General features: G+C 40.6%; 1 protein-coding gene and 2 pseudogenes across 1 annotated transcript; 2 read left to right on the plus strand and 1 right to left on the minus strand.

Annotated features, from left to right (window-relative positions):
- The first annotated feature begins 153 nt into the window (after positions 1–153).
- Positions 154–2,781, plus strand: LOC143552984 (F-box protein SKIP5-like). Its single transcript, XM_077043070.1, has 5 exons — positions 154–352; positions 726–870; positions 953–1,031; positions 1,561–1,619; positions 2,246–2,781. The coding sequence occupies exons 1-5, from the start codon at positions 157–159 to the stop codon at positions 2,598–2,600; spliced, it is 834 nt and encodes a 277-aa protein (XP_076899185.1). The 5' UTR covers positions 154–156; the 3' UTR covers positions 2,601–2,781.
- A 1,797-nt stretch (positions 2,782–4,578) lies between these two features.
- Positions 4,579–6,080, minus strand: LOC143552963 (UDP-glucosyltransferase 29 pseudogene; annotated as a pseudogene).
- Positions 6,081–7,299: 1,219 nt separating this feature from the next.
- LOC143552982 (uncharacterized protein At5g39865-like) lies at positions 7,300–18,703 on the plus strand (annotated as a pseudogene).
- The last annotated feature ends 445 nt before the right edge of the window (positions 18,704–19,148 follow it).

The following is a 19,148-nucleotide window of genomic DNA, read 5'->3' on the forward strand; positions in this document are numbered from 1 at the left end:
TGAATAAATAGAATTTTTTTTTTTTTGTCTTTCTTCATTTCAATCATTTTGGGAATTTTCCCAAATAATAATCACCGTGATCGTATAAAACATGAAATTAAAATCAATAATAATAACCGATGTTAAAGATGTCGCAAACTGATCTCAAGATGACGTATGCATCATCCTAGTTTTGACAACACATGTGAAAGCCAGTGGTTGAATCTTCTTCATCTTTCCGATACGAAACCCCCAATTACCGCCGCCGGTCATATGGACGAGAACACGCGCAGGTCCCGGCGGTCTACTCATGTCAACACTCTCGACGACGGTTGTTTGATGCACATCTTCAGCTTCTTATCCCCAATCCCAGGTTCAACATTTACCCTAATTTCCTTTCATCTTCGATCCTTACGGTTAAAGTTTTAATTTTTCATCTTCTATATCCACCAATTCAATATGCTGCTTGTTAATTTGCAATTTAGGATGAATTGATTTCAATTACTTGTATAAATTTGTTAGAAGATTATGCCACTATGTTTCAACTTTTAATTGCAATTTTGAGGCTTTGTTAGGTTTTATTCATATATACTCGTACTTAATATTAATATCAGGGGTGTTCTTTAAAACCGACACCCGAAATAAACCGATCCAAATTAACTCTCTTTAACTTAGAAAACTAAAGGGTAACCAAGTAGAACTCTTTTTGTTTCATATGATGTCACATATTACTGTTGAGTTTGCAGATCGCTATAACACAGCCCTCGTTTGCCACAGATGGCTCTTCTTGGCGTGTCATCCTCGCTTATGGTTGAGAGTGGACCGAGCTGTCAAAGGCGTACCAGAACCCGGGGTCTTTCCAAGTATTGAAGAAGCGGTTTCTGCTGCAAGGTGTGTACTTTGCTTTGACGTGTGTTGATTATTATTATAACGAAAAGAATGTTATTAATTTGGAGTTTACACGACCACTCAGACCAGGGGATACCATATTGATTGGAGCAGGGGGGTTTCATTTTGCTTCGAATATTCAAATCAACAAACCGTTGTGCTTGGTATGCTATTTACTTTATCACACTTTCATTTATCGGTTGATAAATATCTACATCCGTCTTCTAGAACATTATGCTTTGTTTTATGAAAAATTGGATTTGAATAATCTAAATATGACTCATTGGCCGATAATAATCCATACTATCAATTTAACCACTTGCAGTCTTAACTTTCACTTTCATTGCCAAGGGCAATTCTAGTAGAGCATAATAATCGTAAATTTACATTTTATTTATATTTGATATCCACCTGATTTTCGCTTCTATGCTTCCACATTTGGTTCATAATCATCGTTGTGAGCAGAATTAAGGCTAAAGAAAACGTAAATCAGTGACGATTATGTATTATTATTCAATTTTCATTGTTTTGTTTATATAAAACTATACTATTGTTCATGTTATATTGGTGGGGTATATATACGTACGTATAGACAATGCACCTATGAATGTTGTGGAAGAACTTTAGCTAGATTTCACTTAAGTTGATTGCCGCCATAGAGTATTACTACTTTCCTATAATTCAATTGTTTAGATTGGAGGAGGTGATGTTCCTGATGATACAACACTTGTATGCTCCCGAGGCTCAGACAGGTTCGCATATGCTCATATCTTTTTGTTTTTTGTTAACCGAGTAATAGTTTTGCAAGTCTTATTGAATCTTAAGAAAGAGAAAAAAGGTTAGAAGGACAAAATTAATCTTTGAAAGGAATACACCATAAAAAACCAATATACTTTCTTCTTTTTCACGAAAAACTCTCCGCAACCTAACTTTGGTGTATTTTAGTCCCTCAAAATACACCCGAAAACGTCACTAAACTAATTTTTGTATGTTAAAGTGTCATAACATTTTTGTCTATTTATTTGAAAGTAATAACTTATTAACTCTTGAATTAGCCAAAATTTGATAAATTGACTTTCCAATTTTTGCAGAATACCATCTTATATTGACCAGTTTAAGAGACAACAAGTCGTTATTATTGATTTTTATCAAAGTGTATGCATTTTAGACTAGTTAAGAGACTTTGATATACAAAAATTGGTTCTGCGGCCTTTTCAAGTTGAGAGACTTTAATACACCAAAACTAGGTTGAGTTACTTTTTTGTGAAAATCAGAAAGTATATTGTTTTTTCATGTTATAACCAAAAAGAAATATAGGCAGGCATGTGAGGCCTATAATTTGCTAGAAAATATAGGCGTCATTTCCTGTAATTTACAGTGCATTGGAGTTTTTGTCGACTTGCAAATTGGCCAACCTAACAGTAAAGGCGGAGTTAGGCTGCTGCTTGCTTCATAGGAGTGGTAGGCTCATCATTGAGAACTGCAATCTGCAGTGTGATCCCAACCCCTTAGACTATCTCTCTTATGCTATCATCACCACCGCTGGCGGCCGTGAGGCGGCACTGCCGTCCGCCACCCAGAGGAATGGTGACAGCGTGTCTGTTTCTCAAACTCGGATCAAAGGTGGTGCAAAAGCAGTTTTGACAAGTGGGACACTTGCTTTGCAACAAGTGCGTGTCATATATGCACCGAGTTCTATATTATTCTGGTTTGATGTTGTTCATCAGTTATAGCGGTTTACTTATTTAATCTCCTTTGTACCATATCTTTGATGTAGATCACCTTTTTTTATTTGTGATGATTATTTGTTTGTTAGCTTGTTTTACAATGTGACTAAGTAATCCAGTGTATGTGTACTGTATGTAAACAAACAATTCATGTGCTTCTAGGATGGAAAAGCTTTTAAACATTTGTAAGCATGTTTGTTTTTGTTGATCAAATTTTATAATACTATAAAATGTGAGTTAATTTGAGATATGTATGCACAGACAGACAGGTGTGTTTAACCATGAGATTGAAGTCTGAAACACCAGATGTGTTATTCAGTGTATGTAAAATAAGACTCAATTATACGTCAGTTTGTCAGGAGACTTTGTCAATGACGTGACGTGACGTGACATTCTTGATATTAATTGACATCACGGAAAATATATGATACCGGCCCACGTTCTACCTAGCTCACATTTACGATGGACAAACAAATCGCCTGGCATAGTGGCGCATACTGGCATATGCTTATTTAATTCATAAATAGCCTAAAGCTAAAGCATATTCATTAATCATTATATGTAGGGACGTACATATCGCTCGAACTCGCTTGCCGCTTGTTTGGAAACTGTTCGGAAAATGCTCGCTCGTTTTTTCGCTCGAATGTAAACGAACCGCTCTGCTTGGTTCGGTTTTCAAACGAGCTAAGCAACGAACAAAGGTCTGCTCGGTTCGGTTCGAATCGAATATTTCTAATTTATTCTATATATAATTATATATAAACAAATATATAAATATATTGACAAAACACATAAGTATAATCTTACAATTTTTTAACCCCTTTAAATTTTACCTATTTCGTCAATTTTATAGCATTCAACTTTAAAAAGTGTTCCAATTAAGTCACTCAATTTTCATATTTTGTTAAATTAAAGGTTTTAACATGTTTTTATAGCGTTTTTCTTTTTTGTTTACATAGGAAATTATTATTATTATTTTTTATGTTGACGTTGAGTGGCGACGTGAATTTTATTTTTTATTTTTGAATTTTAAAATAATTAACATTTTTTAATTATAACTACAATATATTGCAAATTCCGACCCCCACATCTTATTCTCCATTTCTTTCTTGACGCACACAAAAATCGGTGAGACTCGATTTAAAGATTTAGTGACCCAATTTGAGAAAAATATGCATGAGTGACCTAATGAAACACTTTTGAAAGTTGGTTACTATTTTATGAGATATTTCATAATAAAAATTACAATGTATTATACGTTTGTCTAAAAACTAATAAATTATTTATAAATATATTATTTACAACCTTCAAATTTGTTTATTATTGAAAGTTTTAAATCGAAAAAGAAATAAATAATGCTCGAAATCGTTCGATGTTCGATCGAGAAATGCTCGATTCGATTTTGGCTCGTTTTCGTTTTCGCTCGGTTCGAATTTCAGCCGTTCGGTTCAGTTGTAAACAAGCCAAGCAACGAGCAAGCCTTCGCTCGGTTCGGCTCGGCTCATGAACAACCCTACTCAATGGTGGACCAATGTATGAAGCCCACGACTTCATTCTTTTCCATTAGCCCACTTACAAACAAACCCAAACACACCATGTTCTTTGGGCTAGGCACCATGTTGTTCTCAACATTTTATTTGTTGGGCTCTGACCCAATAAAACTTAGTCCAGAACCCTTTTAAACTTACATCAAGAAGAAGGCTTTACCTTTACTAACTTGTTTAGATTATACAGTCCCTTCATGACATGATAAATAACTAAAAATACAAAACATGCACTCAATAATTTCATAATAATAGTTATATATTTATTTAGGCTACAAAAAAAAAGGGGTAGCCTTTACATTTGCACATCTCCCTTCACTACATTCAACATAAACATAAAAACAAAAAACTAGAAATTAAGTTGCTTTTATGAAAACAATAATAAAAACATTTTCAAAAACAACTTAGCTAACAATACTCAAGCAGTCTTAAACTAACCCTTCGGTATCATACTTGGTTAAGTTATCATGTTGATGTAAAGGGAGATCAATGCCTTCCACTTAAACTTCGGTTCTCACCGCAGAATACAAGTCAAGAACAAACGCCTTGCTTTTCGTCTTCAGAAGCCCATTCTTGTCACCATCACCACGACGATTACGACCGGTTTGACAAAGTTTCAAAAGCTCCATCACCACCGAATCAATCTCCTCCTCCCCTTTTTCCCTCAAACAAACACTCATTTTCTTCGCTTTTTCTCTAACAATCCCCCCTAACTCACTAGACATCACATGTTTCACAACCGAAGTCACATTCTCCCACATGAGCCGTCCATTTCCATCTCTAACAACCTCCACCGCAACCCCAACCTCAACCACCAACCGAGCATTGACCGGCTGGTCAAGTTGCATTGGCATTGCATTGATTGGAACACCAAATTTCATTGCTTCCATTACAGAACTCCAACTACAATGACTCACAAATCCACTTATGTTTTTATGCTTCAATATTTGTGTTTGTGGGGCCCACCCTTCAACCAATAAACCCCTATCTTTAACCCTTTCAAGAAACCCTAGTGGCAAACGTTGTGAAAGTTCAACCTTGGTTTCACTTTTTGGAAACCTTAAAACCCCAATGAAGTTCACATTACTCATTTCCAAACCATAGGCTATTTCTTCCAAATCATCATTAGAAAGAAAATACTCACACCCAAAAGAAACAAAAACAGTGGACCAAGTTTCCTTCGTGTCAAGCCACTTCATCACACTGTCTTGTTTCAAGTCAGCATGACACGTGTCTACAACAAGTGGACCCACTGACACAATCTTTTTCCCAGTCAGCATAGAAAGATAATCAGCATACTTCCCTTCAACTTTCTTAAAAGACTTGACAAGAACAACACTTGACGACTTCCCAACACATTCCATTACACGCTCCTTATCTTTCCTACCATTCACCGAGCTCTCGAGTATCTCACGCACATGCTTGTATTCATACGTACGAAAGTAAATAGAATTAAACGGGAAAGCAATGCCTTTAGAGTAGTTCAAGTAAAGATGGAACATGGTGGCAGCCATAATGGCACTAGTGGTGACAAACACAACCGAAGGGATACCGAGGGCAGAAGCCGACAGCGGGGCCCACGATTGAATCATATCGTATATAAGCAAATCAGGTTTAAGGGTTTTCAAGATTCTTGTGAACCGAGGACTCGACATGTCGAAAGCCTGTTTCAGAGTTGGCATGAGATGAAGTGGGAGGCCATTGGTGGTGTGAAGGTGTGGTGGGAGGTCGGGTAATGTCGGAAGGTGGAGTTCGATGAGGCTAATCGAAGGCGTGTTTAAGGTTTTCTTGACGGAATCTAGGTTGGCTGAAGTGGAACATAAGTAGATGTTGAAGAGGTTTGTGTTGTCTAGCTTTTTGGCTAGTTCTAGGAAAGGTGAAATGTGACCATGGCCTAACCATGGGAACATCAAAATAGTTTGCTTGTTGATTGTCATAATTGAAGACTTGTGAGTTGTGAATGTATTGTTTGTGGAGATGGTGATGAAGAAAATAAGTGTTGAGGATGTTCTTATATATAGGGATCATGTTGATTTATTTGCATGAAAGATTATAAACTTTTAAAATAAATCGTATCAAATTTTCTATTTTTATATGTTTATTTGCATGAAGGATTTTAGCCTTTTTTATAACAAATCATATCAACTTTTTCTATTTATGTTACTATTTGCAGGAACGATTTTAACCTTTTTAAAATAAATCGTATCAAATTTTCTATTATAAACACATATTCACAAGATTTGTTATTAAGGTTTTGAAGTTGGTGCATACTTCATATTAAAACATATAAAAAATCAAAATACTTTTTGTTAAACATATAAAGCGTATTTAAAAAATACATTTTTTTAAAAAAATATAAAATGTTTTAGAAGCTGATTGTTATTATTATTTTTTTGTTAATTTGTTGTTTTTGAGCCTCCTAAAATTTGGGTTATAATTATAGAAACTAATGAAATGTTTTTGAAAGTTTAAATCGTTAATGAAATAACATCGAGAAATTATTAATTAATTAATTGTCTTAGAAACCTTAGAATAAACGTTTTTGCTTAAAAGAAATATTGAATTGTATTTTAGAAACTGTTTGCTATTATTGAGCATGCTACAATTTGGGTAATCACTATAGAAACTAATTAATTGTTTTAGAAAGTTTGTATAGTGATTTAAATAACCTCCTGTAATTTGGGTCACACATTGTTTTAGAAACCTAAAAATAAATGTTTTTTTTTAGATATTGAATTGTACTTTAGAAACGGGTTACCTGTTTAAACTGTTTCTTTTATAAGCTTTTTAGACTTACATGTTTAGGGTTAGCTTACAAAATTCATCACCGCTACTAACAATTACATGATACTTTACTTTCATGGACCGGACATAAAATTTCCAGACAGTTTGGGTCGGATAATGTTCATCGCATAACAAAATTAAGATACAATAAATAAATAAAAAATTAAAAGTAAACATGAATGGTCTCTAGCATATTATTTAAGGTCGATATAAGTAAGTTAAAACCATATCAAATTCGTTATTGTTACCTTTGCAAGAATTGAGAGTAAAAATGTAGCAAGTTTATTTAAGTAGATGTTTGGTTGCCTCAATGAAAAAAATAACTTTTAAAAGCAAATGAATAATTAAAATAAAAAGCTTCTCTTCAAATATCACCTATGTATATAAAGAATTTCTTTAAGGAAAAACCCATTGTTGTAAATCAGAGTTTCAAACGAGAAATAAATACTTGAAATAGTAGAAAAGGGTATATACAAATAGTTCCACGGGTTGTTCGTGATACGGATGCACCACACAAACAAATGGTAGGGATGTGATTTTAAGTTTTTAGCCGAATATACAAATACACCAATAAGGTTAGAGGATCGGGCCTAAGACCACCACTTTTTGAGCTAGCATATATAGACAATCAATCTTTTATCACAAAAATCACTCGTGTATTCTCATTTATCGAATTGATTACATAGAATGAAAAGACACCGAAACATAATCCTCGTACTACTTTTAGGAAAAATAAACTACTAAAACAGTTAAATAAAAATTAACTTAACTAGAATTTAGATGGCAAAATGAAACAAAATAAAAAGTTAAAACAATTGCATGTGTAGTCTAGACGTGGGTTTTTCATGAGTGACCACATGAACATGGGCTGATCTTCCAACCGGGTTGAGATCCAGACCCCATTGGATGTAGTTAACCAATCTTTCACCCATTATTGCTCCTGACCCAATTGTATGGTTATGGTTATTACCCATGTCCCATAATGAATTCACTATAAACCTTTTTTTACATAATCTCTATAATCTTTTCTATAAAATCTCTATTAAGAATTAAAATTTCAATGGGTTCTTGAGGACGATACACGAGGACGTGAATGTTGTTTTGATGAACAATGCCAAACTGAAATATTTATTTGGGGTGCTGTCGTGGATGAACAACTATAAACGAAGATGTGCATGTTGTTTTGATGGTATGAGAATGTAACATGTCAAGCGTGTGAAGATCGCGTCAAATCAATAAAAATTTTAGTTACCTTTAGTGAGTGTCTCAACAATTTATTTAGGGCGTGTCTCCTAGAAATAGTTGCATTTTTCGGATCTTGAGGGCCGCTCTTCTAATGAACCCATTGAAGAAAGAAACTAGTAACTCGCTTCAATTAGGTAAGAAGATAAAGTTATCATACATGATTAAGAAAATAACTTTTACTCATCAACCCATCCATCATAATCATGTGGTGGTTAGAGTTATATACTTTATGCTAATTAACCACGAAAAAGGCGAAAATTAGAAGAAAAAAAATCTTTTGATAAAGCATGAGAAAATAGTCAAACTCTCGTGATTATGTTTCAAAATTGAATAACTACATATAAAATCATAATGCATGGTCTGTTTTATAAAAGAACCATCCATGTTTAATTAGGCTACGTAACAGACCGGAAGGTTGTGATGATGTTACACGAGCATATTTTATTTTCATTTTTATTTTAAATATGTTATTATATATATGTGTTTGTTATATTATTTTATGAAAATATAGGTTTATTTTTATGGTTACTAATTATTTTGAAGGTTTAACGATAGTATCGTCGACACCGACCAAATTCGCCACAGTCCACTATCATAACAAATACGTTAATTTATTACTCCTTCCGTCTCATTTTAAATATCATGGGACTCAAAACATACAAATTAAGAAATGTTTAATCATTTTATTTTATGAGCTGTAAAATTACAATAATAAGTTATTATGGCTAAAAATCATTTTTCTTCCTTGGTTAAAAAATCCACTACTTTTTGGCTCTATTATATGTAATAGTAAGGACACAATTGAAAATTGAATTTATATGTATAGAAATGATATTTAAATTGAAACAACCAAAAATAAAAAAAAAATTGACATTTAAAATAGAACGGAAATGGTATATTTTAACGTTTCAAAAATAAAAAAACTAATAGAAAAAAAACATAAAAACGCATATAGCCACTCAAAATTGACTCCTAACCAAACCCACATGTAAAATAATCCCAAAATAGATACATACATTCCAACTTCAACTTTTCGAAAAGCAAGCTACACACCATCTCTCTCTTCTTTCTCTTTCTCTCTCTCTCTCTACACTACCTTTGAATACACGTTAACACCTTCAATCTCTGCCACAAAATCAAACCATCATCATCTTCATCATCAATTCAATCCAAAACCCTAAAAATGATCGGTTCCGATCACCAGAAACAACAACAACAACCCTCAATTTACAACCGATCTTACATGAAGAAACACTAACCGGACCCCGGACAGATTACTGGTAACCTGGGGGTTGGAGAGATGTTTCCCACGAGGGGTTAGACCCTTGGAAGATGGTTCTTCTGATAACCTGCAAAACAGACACCGTGAGCTCGTCACTGAGAAGGGGGGGGGGGGTTCCTCCTTATGACCACCCTCCGGCGTGAGAATCAGACTAGATTGCTCTTTAAATATAAAAGTATATTAAGAGATTGCTAGAGCAGATATCAGGTATAATATGATGATAATGTAGTAAGGTATGATAATGTAATGTGTTTAGATGATCATACCATTTGGGGTATTTATAGCCGAAGGTAGGTTTCCAAGGAGGTATGGCCGGCTGCAACAGTGTTCCTGTTCATCAACAGTAGCCTACGTACGTGCCCTGCTGGTAGTTGGTGGGTAGGCAGCGGCTGCTAGTGACCAGGCCTGCTGTATACTATTCCCTTTCTACCAACTGCCGGCTACGCACGTGGTATGACAGTAGTTGGTGAGTAGGCAGCGGCCAATAGTGATACAGTACAGGAGCATGTTGCTCGCCATACTGTATCAGTGAGCTGTCGTATCTCTGATCAGATCTTTCGCCCATACCTCGTCAGGTACAGTAAAAGGTCATTCAGTATACAGACTGGCTTATTTGGGCGGGAGTATTCCCCCTCCCGCCTCTGTGCGGGATTGCTCCCGGCTTGGCTCATTCCTTCAGGTGACACTGAATGATCGAGAGCTAAGTGCCTTGTGCGTGTAGCCATGCTGCGCGGGTGGCCTTCCCTAATGGCTTGTATCCGAGGCTGCGGGGACAGGCGGAGTCCTTCACCATTGGGAGGCATTTCCTGCGGGACCAGCTTGCGTACTGCGCGTAAGGACGTCACGTCTCTGAGCATGGTTGGTCCTGCGGATCCAGTTGGTCTCTGCGCAGACGTCCCTATTTTAGGTGAGTCTTGCGGGTCCAACTGGGCTCTGCTGGGACCTACCTCTTCAAGTCCCCCCAGTCCAATGTTCTTCTCATGAGTGTTTAATAAAGTGAGGTGAACTTTTGGACTTGAGCAAAGGGTTTTGAAAAGGGTTTTGTAAGGTTTTCCATGGGGATTCTTTCCGCGGAAGTCCTTGTCACTTGCAGAAATGCCCGAGTTTCCTGCTTGGTCTTTGGGTATGATGCGGGTAGGTCTGTAACCTCCTCGCAAGTCAGGAGCATTGAGTCCTAGTTGTATGGATTTTCCATGAGGTTTTGGTAGTTTTGAACATAGTGATCAATTATGTTAAGACCACCAATTCCATCCTGGAGCTTCAAACAACGTAGTTCTCGACGTTCCCGCTCTGCGGGGATGTTATTTCCGTTTCCGCAAGCATTGCCCAGAAGATCCTTCTTGGTTTCAATTCCCAGCGGAGCGCTAGGTATGTGAAGGGTTTTGCCTTAACACTGTACCTGCGCTCGTCTTACGGTTACTTTACTTCCAAGGTATTCCTGGCGTCAATTCCCTGCGGGTGCTAGGTATGTGAAGGGTTTTGCCTTTACACTGTACCCGCATCCGTCTTACGGTTACTTGTTTGCCAAGGTTTATTTGGCTTCAATTCCCTGCGGGTGCTAGGTATGTGAAGGGTTTTGCCTTTACACTGTACCCGCATCCGTCTTACGGTTACTTGTTTGCCAAGGGGTAAGGGGTATTTTCCCGCTTACTTTTTAATATTTTCAAATTTTTTTGAATTTTGAAATTCGAAGAGTTGGTGAAAAGATAAGAACAGTCCAAACCTCTGAAACGTCGTGCGACGGTTTCTTCTGACTGTGTCAGGACGTGCAGGAAGTTATGGTGACGTGACAGAACATGGTCATTCCAGACGCTTTTCCTGGCGCGTGGGCACGATTTTTCGGGCGCGTGGCCGCGAAATTACTGGCACACGTCCTGTCAACAGCTGTTGCCAGCCTGCTTTTTGCCACGTGTCATAGTTTCATTGCACCGTCAATTTCTCTCTCCTCCGCATTAAATTCACCGCATTAATTGCGATTAGTATATAAAGGGGGAGAGGTCTCTTTGTAATCCACACTTTCACCTCTCTTCTTCTTCTTAGTGATTTCCGGCAAATACTCCCCTTTTTCAGGCAAGCATTTTCCCGAAATCACTCTTCTTTCTGCAAAAATGTCTTCTCATGATGCTGAAGCTGTAGCCGACAATAGGAGTACTGCTGGCGAGTGCCAGTGTGCTCTACCTGTCGATCAGTAACAGTACATCGTCAGGAAGTTCATGCTCGAGTCTCTCGAGCCTGAGTTTCCTGAATCCCACCAGACTGTGTACGATGCCCCCAGTGGCAAGATCGGGGTATATGCTGCATTCTTTGTTTATGGGAACCTTAGGTTTCCATTGACAAAGTTTATGTACCGTGTCCTGGAGAGGCACGGTGTGCACCTGACCGAGGTGCATCCGATGGCGATTGCCAAGGTCCGGCACTTCGAGTGGGTGTGCCGGATTCTGGGTATTGAGCCCTACGTGGACCGCCTGATGACCTTCTATACTTGGAGGTGCGTCCAGGGGTGGTACACCCTGACAACCCGTATTAAGGGTTTGAAGATCTGCGTGACCGAGCGCAGTCTCCGATCGTGGAAGCGGGAGTTCTTCTACATCTCTGCCCGCGCCATCCCCATTGCTATGAAGTTCAAGAAGGGTCAAGCGCTTCCGAGCCTTCATGCTTCCAGTTACCAGGAGGCGGAATGGTTCGCGAAGATATCCCGGGTCCAATCTCCGGTTTACCGGTTTGCGGAGTCCGGGATGGTGCTGCTGGGGATGAGCCGGGTATGGAAGGACGCGTCCCGGTTTCCCATCCTTCTTGAATACGGTTTGAACTCTATTCCTTATGGTATGTCTTGTCTTTTTTGCTGATATTAGTTAATTTTCTAACTGTTTCTTTTGCAGTGTCGGATTCCAATGAAGTGTATGTTCCTCGATGGAACATACGCCGAGGAACAACCCTTCGCACACCTGTGGAGTGCGTGGACTGGGCTCGCCACGCTGCTCCTCCGGGTGCGTTGGGGGAAGCCATGGTTAGCTACCAGGAGGGTAGGCTAACTAATGAGCTTCGGGTTCTCCAGGCCCGGATGCAGCCGCGCGTCGAGCTGCTTTGTCGTGAAAACGACAAGTTGAAAGCAGCTCACGCCAAGGACATATTTGAGGCGCGTGCTCTTCGGGAGGAGAACCAACAGCTGGCGGCAGCTGCCGCCGACAAGGAGAAGGCCTTCAAGGCCCTCGAGGTTGAAGTTCAGGCGCGACTCGAGGCCCGCTCCAAGGCTGCCCAAGCTGTGAATGAACAGCTTCGGCTGGCCAGGGAGACTGCGCGAAACGCAACCGAGAGGGCTGCCAAGGCTGAAGCCGTTGCTGAGCCTTTGCGTGTGGAGAATGAGGAGCTCAAGGCCAAATTAGAGGCTCTCCAACGCACTCATGATGCCTTGGCAATGGAAGATGCCAAGAAACTCCAGGAAATCCTGGACCAGAGGGGGGTGCTTGACCAGACCCAGCGGAAGCTTAAGGGCGTCGAAGAGGCTGCCGCAAAGGAAGTTTTACTTGCCAACCTTAACAAGAGCGAAGCCGAACGCGCCCATAACGAAGCTTAAGCTGCCCTCCAATGGCTTCTTCGAGAAGCGTTGCCTCAGGTATGTTTAGATTTATCCTCACGCTTTTCTTTTGTAAGAAAAGGTTCTAATACTTGTGTTTTCTTTGTAGGTTGTGCGTCGGGTCTTTTCAGAGACCTCTTACGATGATGCTATGACCGCAGCCCTCAACGCTTCTCATGAGGATGGGGAAAAGGCCGGCTTCTTGCTTGGTCTAGGGTTTGTTGAGAAAGGCGTCCCGCCTTCCAACTTCCCTTTGTTCAATGTGGATACCGAAGCCATTTATGACCAAGCATTGAACCAATACGCCGCCTTCCCGCATCCAGTGGTGGAGAAGGTGGACGAAGTAGCTGCTGCTGATGATGGGTTAGCTGTCCTCAAAGCGTTCCTTGAACCACCCCGTTCTTCTGACGGAGCGGGTCCAAGTGGAAGCGGCCCTGAAGCTTGATCCTGAAGATCCCTTCCCATTTCTAAGATAGACTTGTATAGTTTTATTCTTTTAGGCGGGTAGTTACCCGGCCATTCTTGTAATATATTCTTGAAATATTAATCTTTTTGCGTATAAGATGGTTATTTCCTTCTTTGGGTTCCTTGCTTTATAAACTTATGACTTGCTTACTTAGTTTAAATTAGCAATTTTCCAAAGTGTTTAGAATAAGAACCTTTGAACGTGGTTGATGATGGGTTAAAGTTTCGCTTCCTCCTTCGTGATTGTGCGGGTAGAACCGTCACTTACACTTGGTAGGATGGCTAAACTTTTAACCTTCATCTGACCTGCGTGTAGGTTTTCCTTTTCGAAATTTCTAAGGCATTAAGATAAGTTAAACCTTTGAACGTGGTTGATAATGGACTAAAGTTTTCGCTTCCTCTTTCGTGATTGTGCGGGTAGAACCGTCACTTGCACTTAGTAGGATGGCTTTAACTTTAAACCTATATCTGACCTGCGTGTAGGTTTTCCTCACCTTTTGAGGATAAGTTAACCTTTGAACGTGGTTAACAGGAAGTTTTGCTTCCTCTTTCGTGATTGTGCGGGTTGAACCGTCACTTGCACTTAGTAGGATGGCAAAACTTTACCCTTATCTGACCTGCGTGTAGGTTTTCCTCATCCTTTGAGGATAAGTTAACCTTTGAACGTGGTTGATAATAGGTGAAGTTTTGCTTCCTCTTTCGTGATTGTGCGGGTAGAACCGTCACTTGCACTTAGTAGGATGGCAAAACTTTACCCTTATCTGACCTGCGTGTAGGTTTTTCTTACCTTTTGAGGATAAGTTAACCTTTGAACGTGGTTGATAATAGGTGAAGTTTTGCTTCCTCTTTCGTGATTGTGCGGGTAGAACCGTCACTTGCACTTAGTAGGATGGCAAAACTTTACCCTTATCTGACCTGCGTGTAGGTTTTTCTTACCTTTTTAAGAATTTTGTTTTGAACCGTTCGACGCACGGTTGTCGATAGGTTAGTGTTCATTTTCCTTTCATGATTCATGCGGATAGACCGGCACTTTCATTTAATGGGATAATTGAACTCTTCTCCTTCAACTGACCTGCGTGAAGGTTTGCCACGTTATTGGGTTCGTGCGGGTAAGACCGCCTTCCCACGCAACGACTTCACGTAATGTGAATGCCGTCACCAGTGTTGGATAGTTTTAACCGTTCGACGCGCGGTTGTTGATAGGTTATTATTCAGTTTCCTTAATGATTCATGCGGATAGACCGGCACTTTCATTTTTGGGTGCTGAACTTTTTCCCCTTCAACTGACCTGCGTGAAGGTTTGTCACGTTATTGGGTTCGTGCGGGTAGGACCGCCTTCCCATGCAATGACTTCACGTAATTATGCGGTGAAAACCGGCATATTAGTGTTCAGAAAAGTATAAATGTAAAATCATCAGCTTCGATATTCTTAAAGAGAATCATTTCCATTAGAAGTGGCTCTTGGCTTTTTCTTTACAAATTGGAATTGATTTACATGCAAACTGTGTAAATGAGCTCCCTTCCTTGTTGGGATGGGAGTGCCATCGAGCCGATACGCACCTGGTTCGGGATCTCGTTCTTTACGCAGCATGTAGTCTCGATTTTGAAGCTGGAATTGATTCGTGTTTTCCCCAGCTGGGGTTCTATACGCACCCGCCTGCTCAGCCTTTATTGCGCCACGAGGTGCGCGAGCGTCCCATCTCTGACAAATGTTTCGACCATATCTTTTACATCTATGCATTCTTCAGTGTTGTGGCCCTTTGTCTTGTGAAAGTCACAGTACTTGCTCCGATCAGCATCGTGACGATGTCGGATTATTGGAGGCTTTGGCCATGGGAGCTCTTCAGTGGCGAATATCTCAGTGACGCTTTTGGTGAGTGGCGTCCATCTGGAGTTCCGGTGCGACTGTACATTATCCCTTCCGCCCAACCGATGTTGCAAGCCGGATGAGGTGTCAAAGTTTACCCTTGACTGCCAAATGCCTAGCTTTCGTTTTTTATTTAGTCGGGCGGTGAGGACGTTGTCTTCTCTCGTCCTCTGGGTGTAGAGGTTTGTGCTCTGTGGGAGATCTCTACCCAGTTGCTTCTCTGTTTCCGCGTAGCGTTTTGCTGCTGTCATGATGCCATCCCATGTGGATGGCATGCCATCTTTACCCGTTAGGGTGCGGATGAGCTCTGGGTCATGTGCGCCCTGGATGAAGGCAGCGCGAACAAGATCTTCGCTGATATTGCCCAAACTTAGCTTCTTTGAGTTGAAGCGAGTGATGAAGTTTGGCAGAGATTCGTCTTCCTCTCGTATGCATTTGAGGATTGTCCATTGCTCCTCGGTATACTTCCGTTGCTGGCTGAAGTGTTGGCTAAACTTCTGTTGGAAGTCTGCCCAGTCGTAGATGTGGTTGACCGGTAGACGATCGAACCATGCTCTAGCAGCCCCAACCAGCGTCATTTGGAACATGTAACACCACGTGGGTTCCGTCCAATTGCTGACGGTTGCCCCTGCTATGAACCTGTTCAAATGATCGTCTGGATCAGATATACCGTCATATGTGCCTATGTTGGGCATTTGTTTGGCACTCTTTGGGGCGATTGCTTCAGCAATGTCCCTTGCAAATTTGGACGTTCCTGCATTTGCAACGTTTGGTCTGAACGTTTTAGAGAAGTCTCGTGGACTTCCACCTGTGCTTTTTGGTTTGAAGGCTTGTCCAAAATGCCTTTTCGGTTGGGATTCCGTTTCCTTACGCTTCCCTTTTGCCCTATGGCGAGGGTTCGCGTCGGAGTCGGATTCCTCCGAGTCATCCTCCCAGTATTCGAATTCGTCGGCCTGTTGTACGGAACGCAAGCGTTCGTCCAACTCAGCCTGGAATTCCTTTTGTCGTGCCTCCGCCCATGCCTTAACTTCATCGAGAGTCTGGCGGGGGAGTCTTCGTTTCTCAAACTGGGTATCGGTGGATCCCAGTAGGCGATCATTTACTGCACTTGCCCCAGCTTTGGTAAGTGGGGTAGTGTTCGTAAAATTTACTTCACTTGCCCCGGCTTCGGTAACCGGGGTAGTGTTCGTAAAAACTGTGTTGCCGGTATTCCCCCTAGTAGCAGGGGTTATGGTTACCGGAATTTCTCTAACCATCTTTGTAGAAGTTTGAAAAAACTGGAGAAAAATAAAGTTCTAGCTTTATACACGGATGGCGCCAATGAAGAAACACTAACCGGACCCCGGACAGATTACTGGTAACCTGGGGGTTGGAGAGATGTTTCCCACGAGGGGTTAGACCCTTGGAAGATGGTTCTTCTGATAACCTGCAAAACAGACACCGTGAGCTCGTCACTGAGAAGGGGGGGGGGGGTTCCTCCTTATGACCACCCTCCGGCGTGAGAATCAGACTAGATTGCTCTTTAAATATAAAAGTATATTAAGAGATTGCTAGAGCAGATATCAGGTATAATATGATGATAATGTAGTAAGGTATGATAATGTAATGTGTTTAGATGATCATACCATTTGGGGTATTTATAGCCGAAGGTAGGTTTCCAAGGAGGTATGGCCGGCTGCAACAGTGTTCCTGTTCATCAACAGTAGCCTACGTACGTGCCCTGCTGGTAGTTGGTGGGTAGGCAGCGGCTGCTAGTGACCAGGCCTGCTGTATACTATTCCCTTTCTACCAACTGCCGGCTACGCACGTGGTATGACAGTAGTTGGTGAGTAGGCAGCGGCCAATAGTGATACAGTACAGGAGCATGTTGTTCGCCATACTGTATCAGTGAGCTGTCGTATCTCTGATCAGATCTTTCGCCCATACCTCGTCAGGTACAGTAAAAGGTCCTTCAGTATACAGACTGGCTTATTTGGGCGGGAGTATTCCCCCTCCCGCCTCTGTGCGGGATTGCTCCCGGCTTGGCTCATTCCTTCAGGTGACACTGAATGATCGAGAGCTAAGTGCCTTGTGCGTGTAGCCATGCTGCGCGGGTGGCCTTCCCTAATGGCTTGTATCCGAGGCTGCGGGGACAGGCGGAGTCCTTCACCATTGGGAGGCATTTCCTGCGGGACCAGCTTGCGTACTGCGCGTAAGGACGTCACGTCTCTGAGCATGGTTGGTCCTGCGGATCCAGTTGGTCTCTGCGCAGACGTCCCTATTTTAGGTGAGTCTTGCGGGTCCAACTGGGCTCTGCTGGGACCTACCTCTTCATTACACCATCAATTCAACCTCAGCCATCGATTACCCACTTAAACCCTCATCCAATTCCACCCTTAACCGCTCCGAATCCGTCAAGAAACCCTCCGATTCAATCAAAGGCAAAGTCAAGCATCTTTGCAGCATATTCGAATCTCGCAGAAACCCTAAACCAAAACCCTCATCAGACGAAACCCACTTCCAATCCAAGCTCAAATCAGACAAATTCGAAAAAACCCTAATTCAATTACCCGGTACAGAGGACCGGGTCGTCATCTACTTCACCAGCTTACGTGGAATCTGTAGAACATACGAGGATTGCTACTCCGTCAGAACGATTTTGAAATTCTTTCGGGTTTTTATCGACGAACGCGATATCTCGATGGACTCGGCTTATTGAAATGAGCTGGTAACAGTATTGGGTCAGAAACATGTTAGTTTGCCTCAGGTGTTTATTAAAGGGAAGTATGTTGGTGGTGCTGATGTCATCAAGCAGCTTCATGAGACGGGTCAGCTTGCGAAGGCGCTGAAAGGGGTTTCGGTTCGGTTGAGTAACGCGTGGCAGGTGTGCGACGCGTGTGGGGACGTTAGGTTTGTGCCGTGTGCGAATTGTAGTGGTAGCAAGAAGGTGTTTGATGAAGATGAGGATTTGTTGATACGTTGCCCTGATTGCAATGAGAACGGTTTGGTTCGGTGCCCTAATTGTTCTTGTTAATTAATTATGTTATGTTATGATTGTTAATGTTTGCGAGTTGGAACCGGGGATTGGTGCTCTGTGTTCTTGGATAGAGTCTTGGTTTGTTGTGTTCATTTTTCTTTATGAACAAGGTTGAAATAATGCCCTGCTACATGATGTGTATATAACCATATAGGTTCTTGTTATAATGTATAGTTGGATAACGCGTGTTTGTAATATGTTGCACTGGTATGTAGGTGCACTCTTCACATAGGAGAGATGTATTGTGTTGGTCTTATGGATTAAGGCTAATTATTTTAATGAAATGATGCACGTTTCAATCAAGTTAATGTTATTATTGTTAGTGTGTGTAATGTATCTATTAAGTTTGAAAAGTTAGTGTATTTGTTCTTTTGTTTGTTTCATTTAGTGAACGCAATAATATGTTCGAGTTTGATCTTGAATCTTTGTAGTTGGTGATGGTTAAATTTGTTATGAATATTATTGAGCTGTGGTATAATAACATTTACACTTTCAGATATAAAAGTAATATGCCTCCTAGTAGGAATGGTGGTTAAGCTTTCTATATTCTTTGCCCAGGTTTTGTGTTTGAATCTCTGTTGAGAATTTTTAGTTATAAAGTAAACACACTGTAAGGTCATCAATTTATAGAATTTCAATTAACTTTTTTTTAAAAAAAAAAAAAAAAAAAAGTAAACACACTCTTAGTTTTTGCATCTTTGATAGACGGCAATGCAGCATTCATTTGGCAGCATCATCCATCGGCTGTTCACTGGTTACTATTGATGTAATGTTAAT

This window comes from Bidens hawaiensis, unplaced genomic scaffold (assembly GCF_021521415.1).
Source record: "Bidens hawaiensis isolate Kalapana, Puna unplaced genomic scaffold, B.hawaiensis_p1.1 tig00017066_1, whole genome shotgun sequence".
In the NCBI taxonomy this organism is placed as follows: Eukaryota; Viridiplantae; Streptophyta; class Magnoliopsida; order Asterales; family Asteraceae; genus Bidens; species Bidens hawaiensis.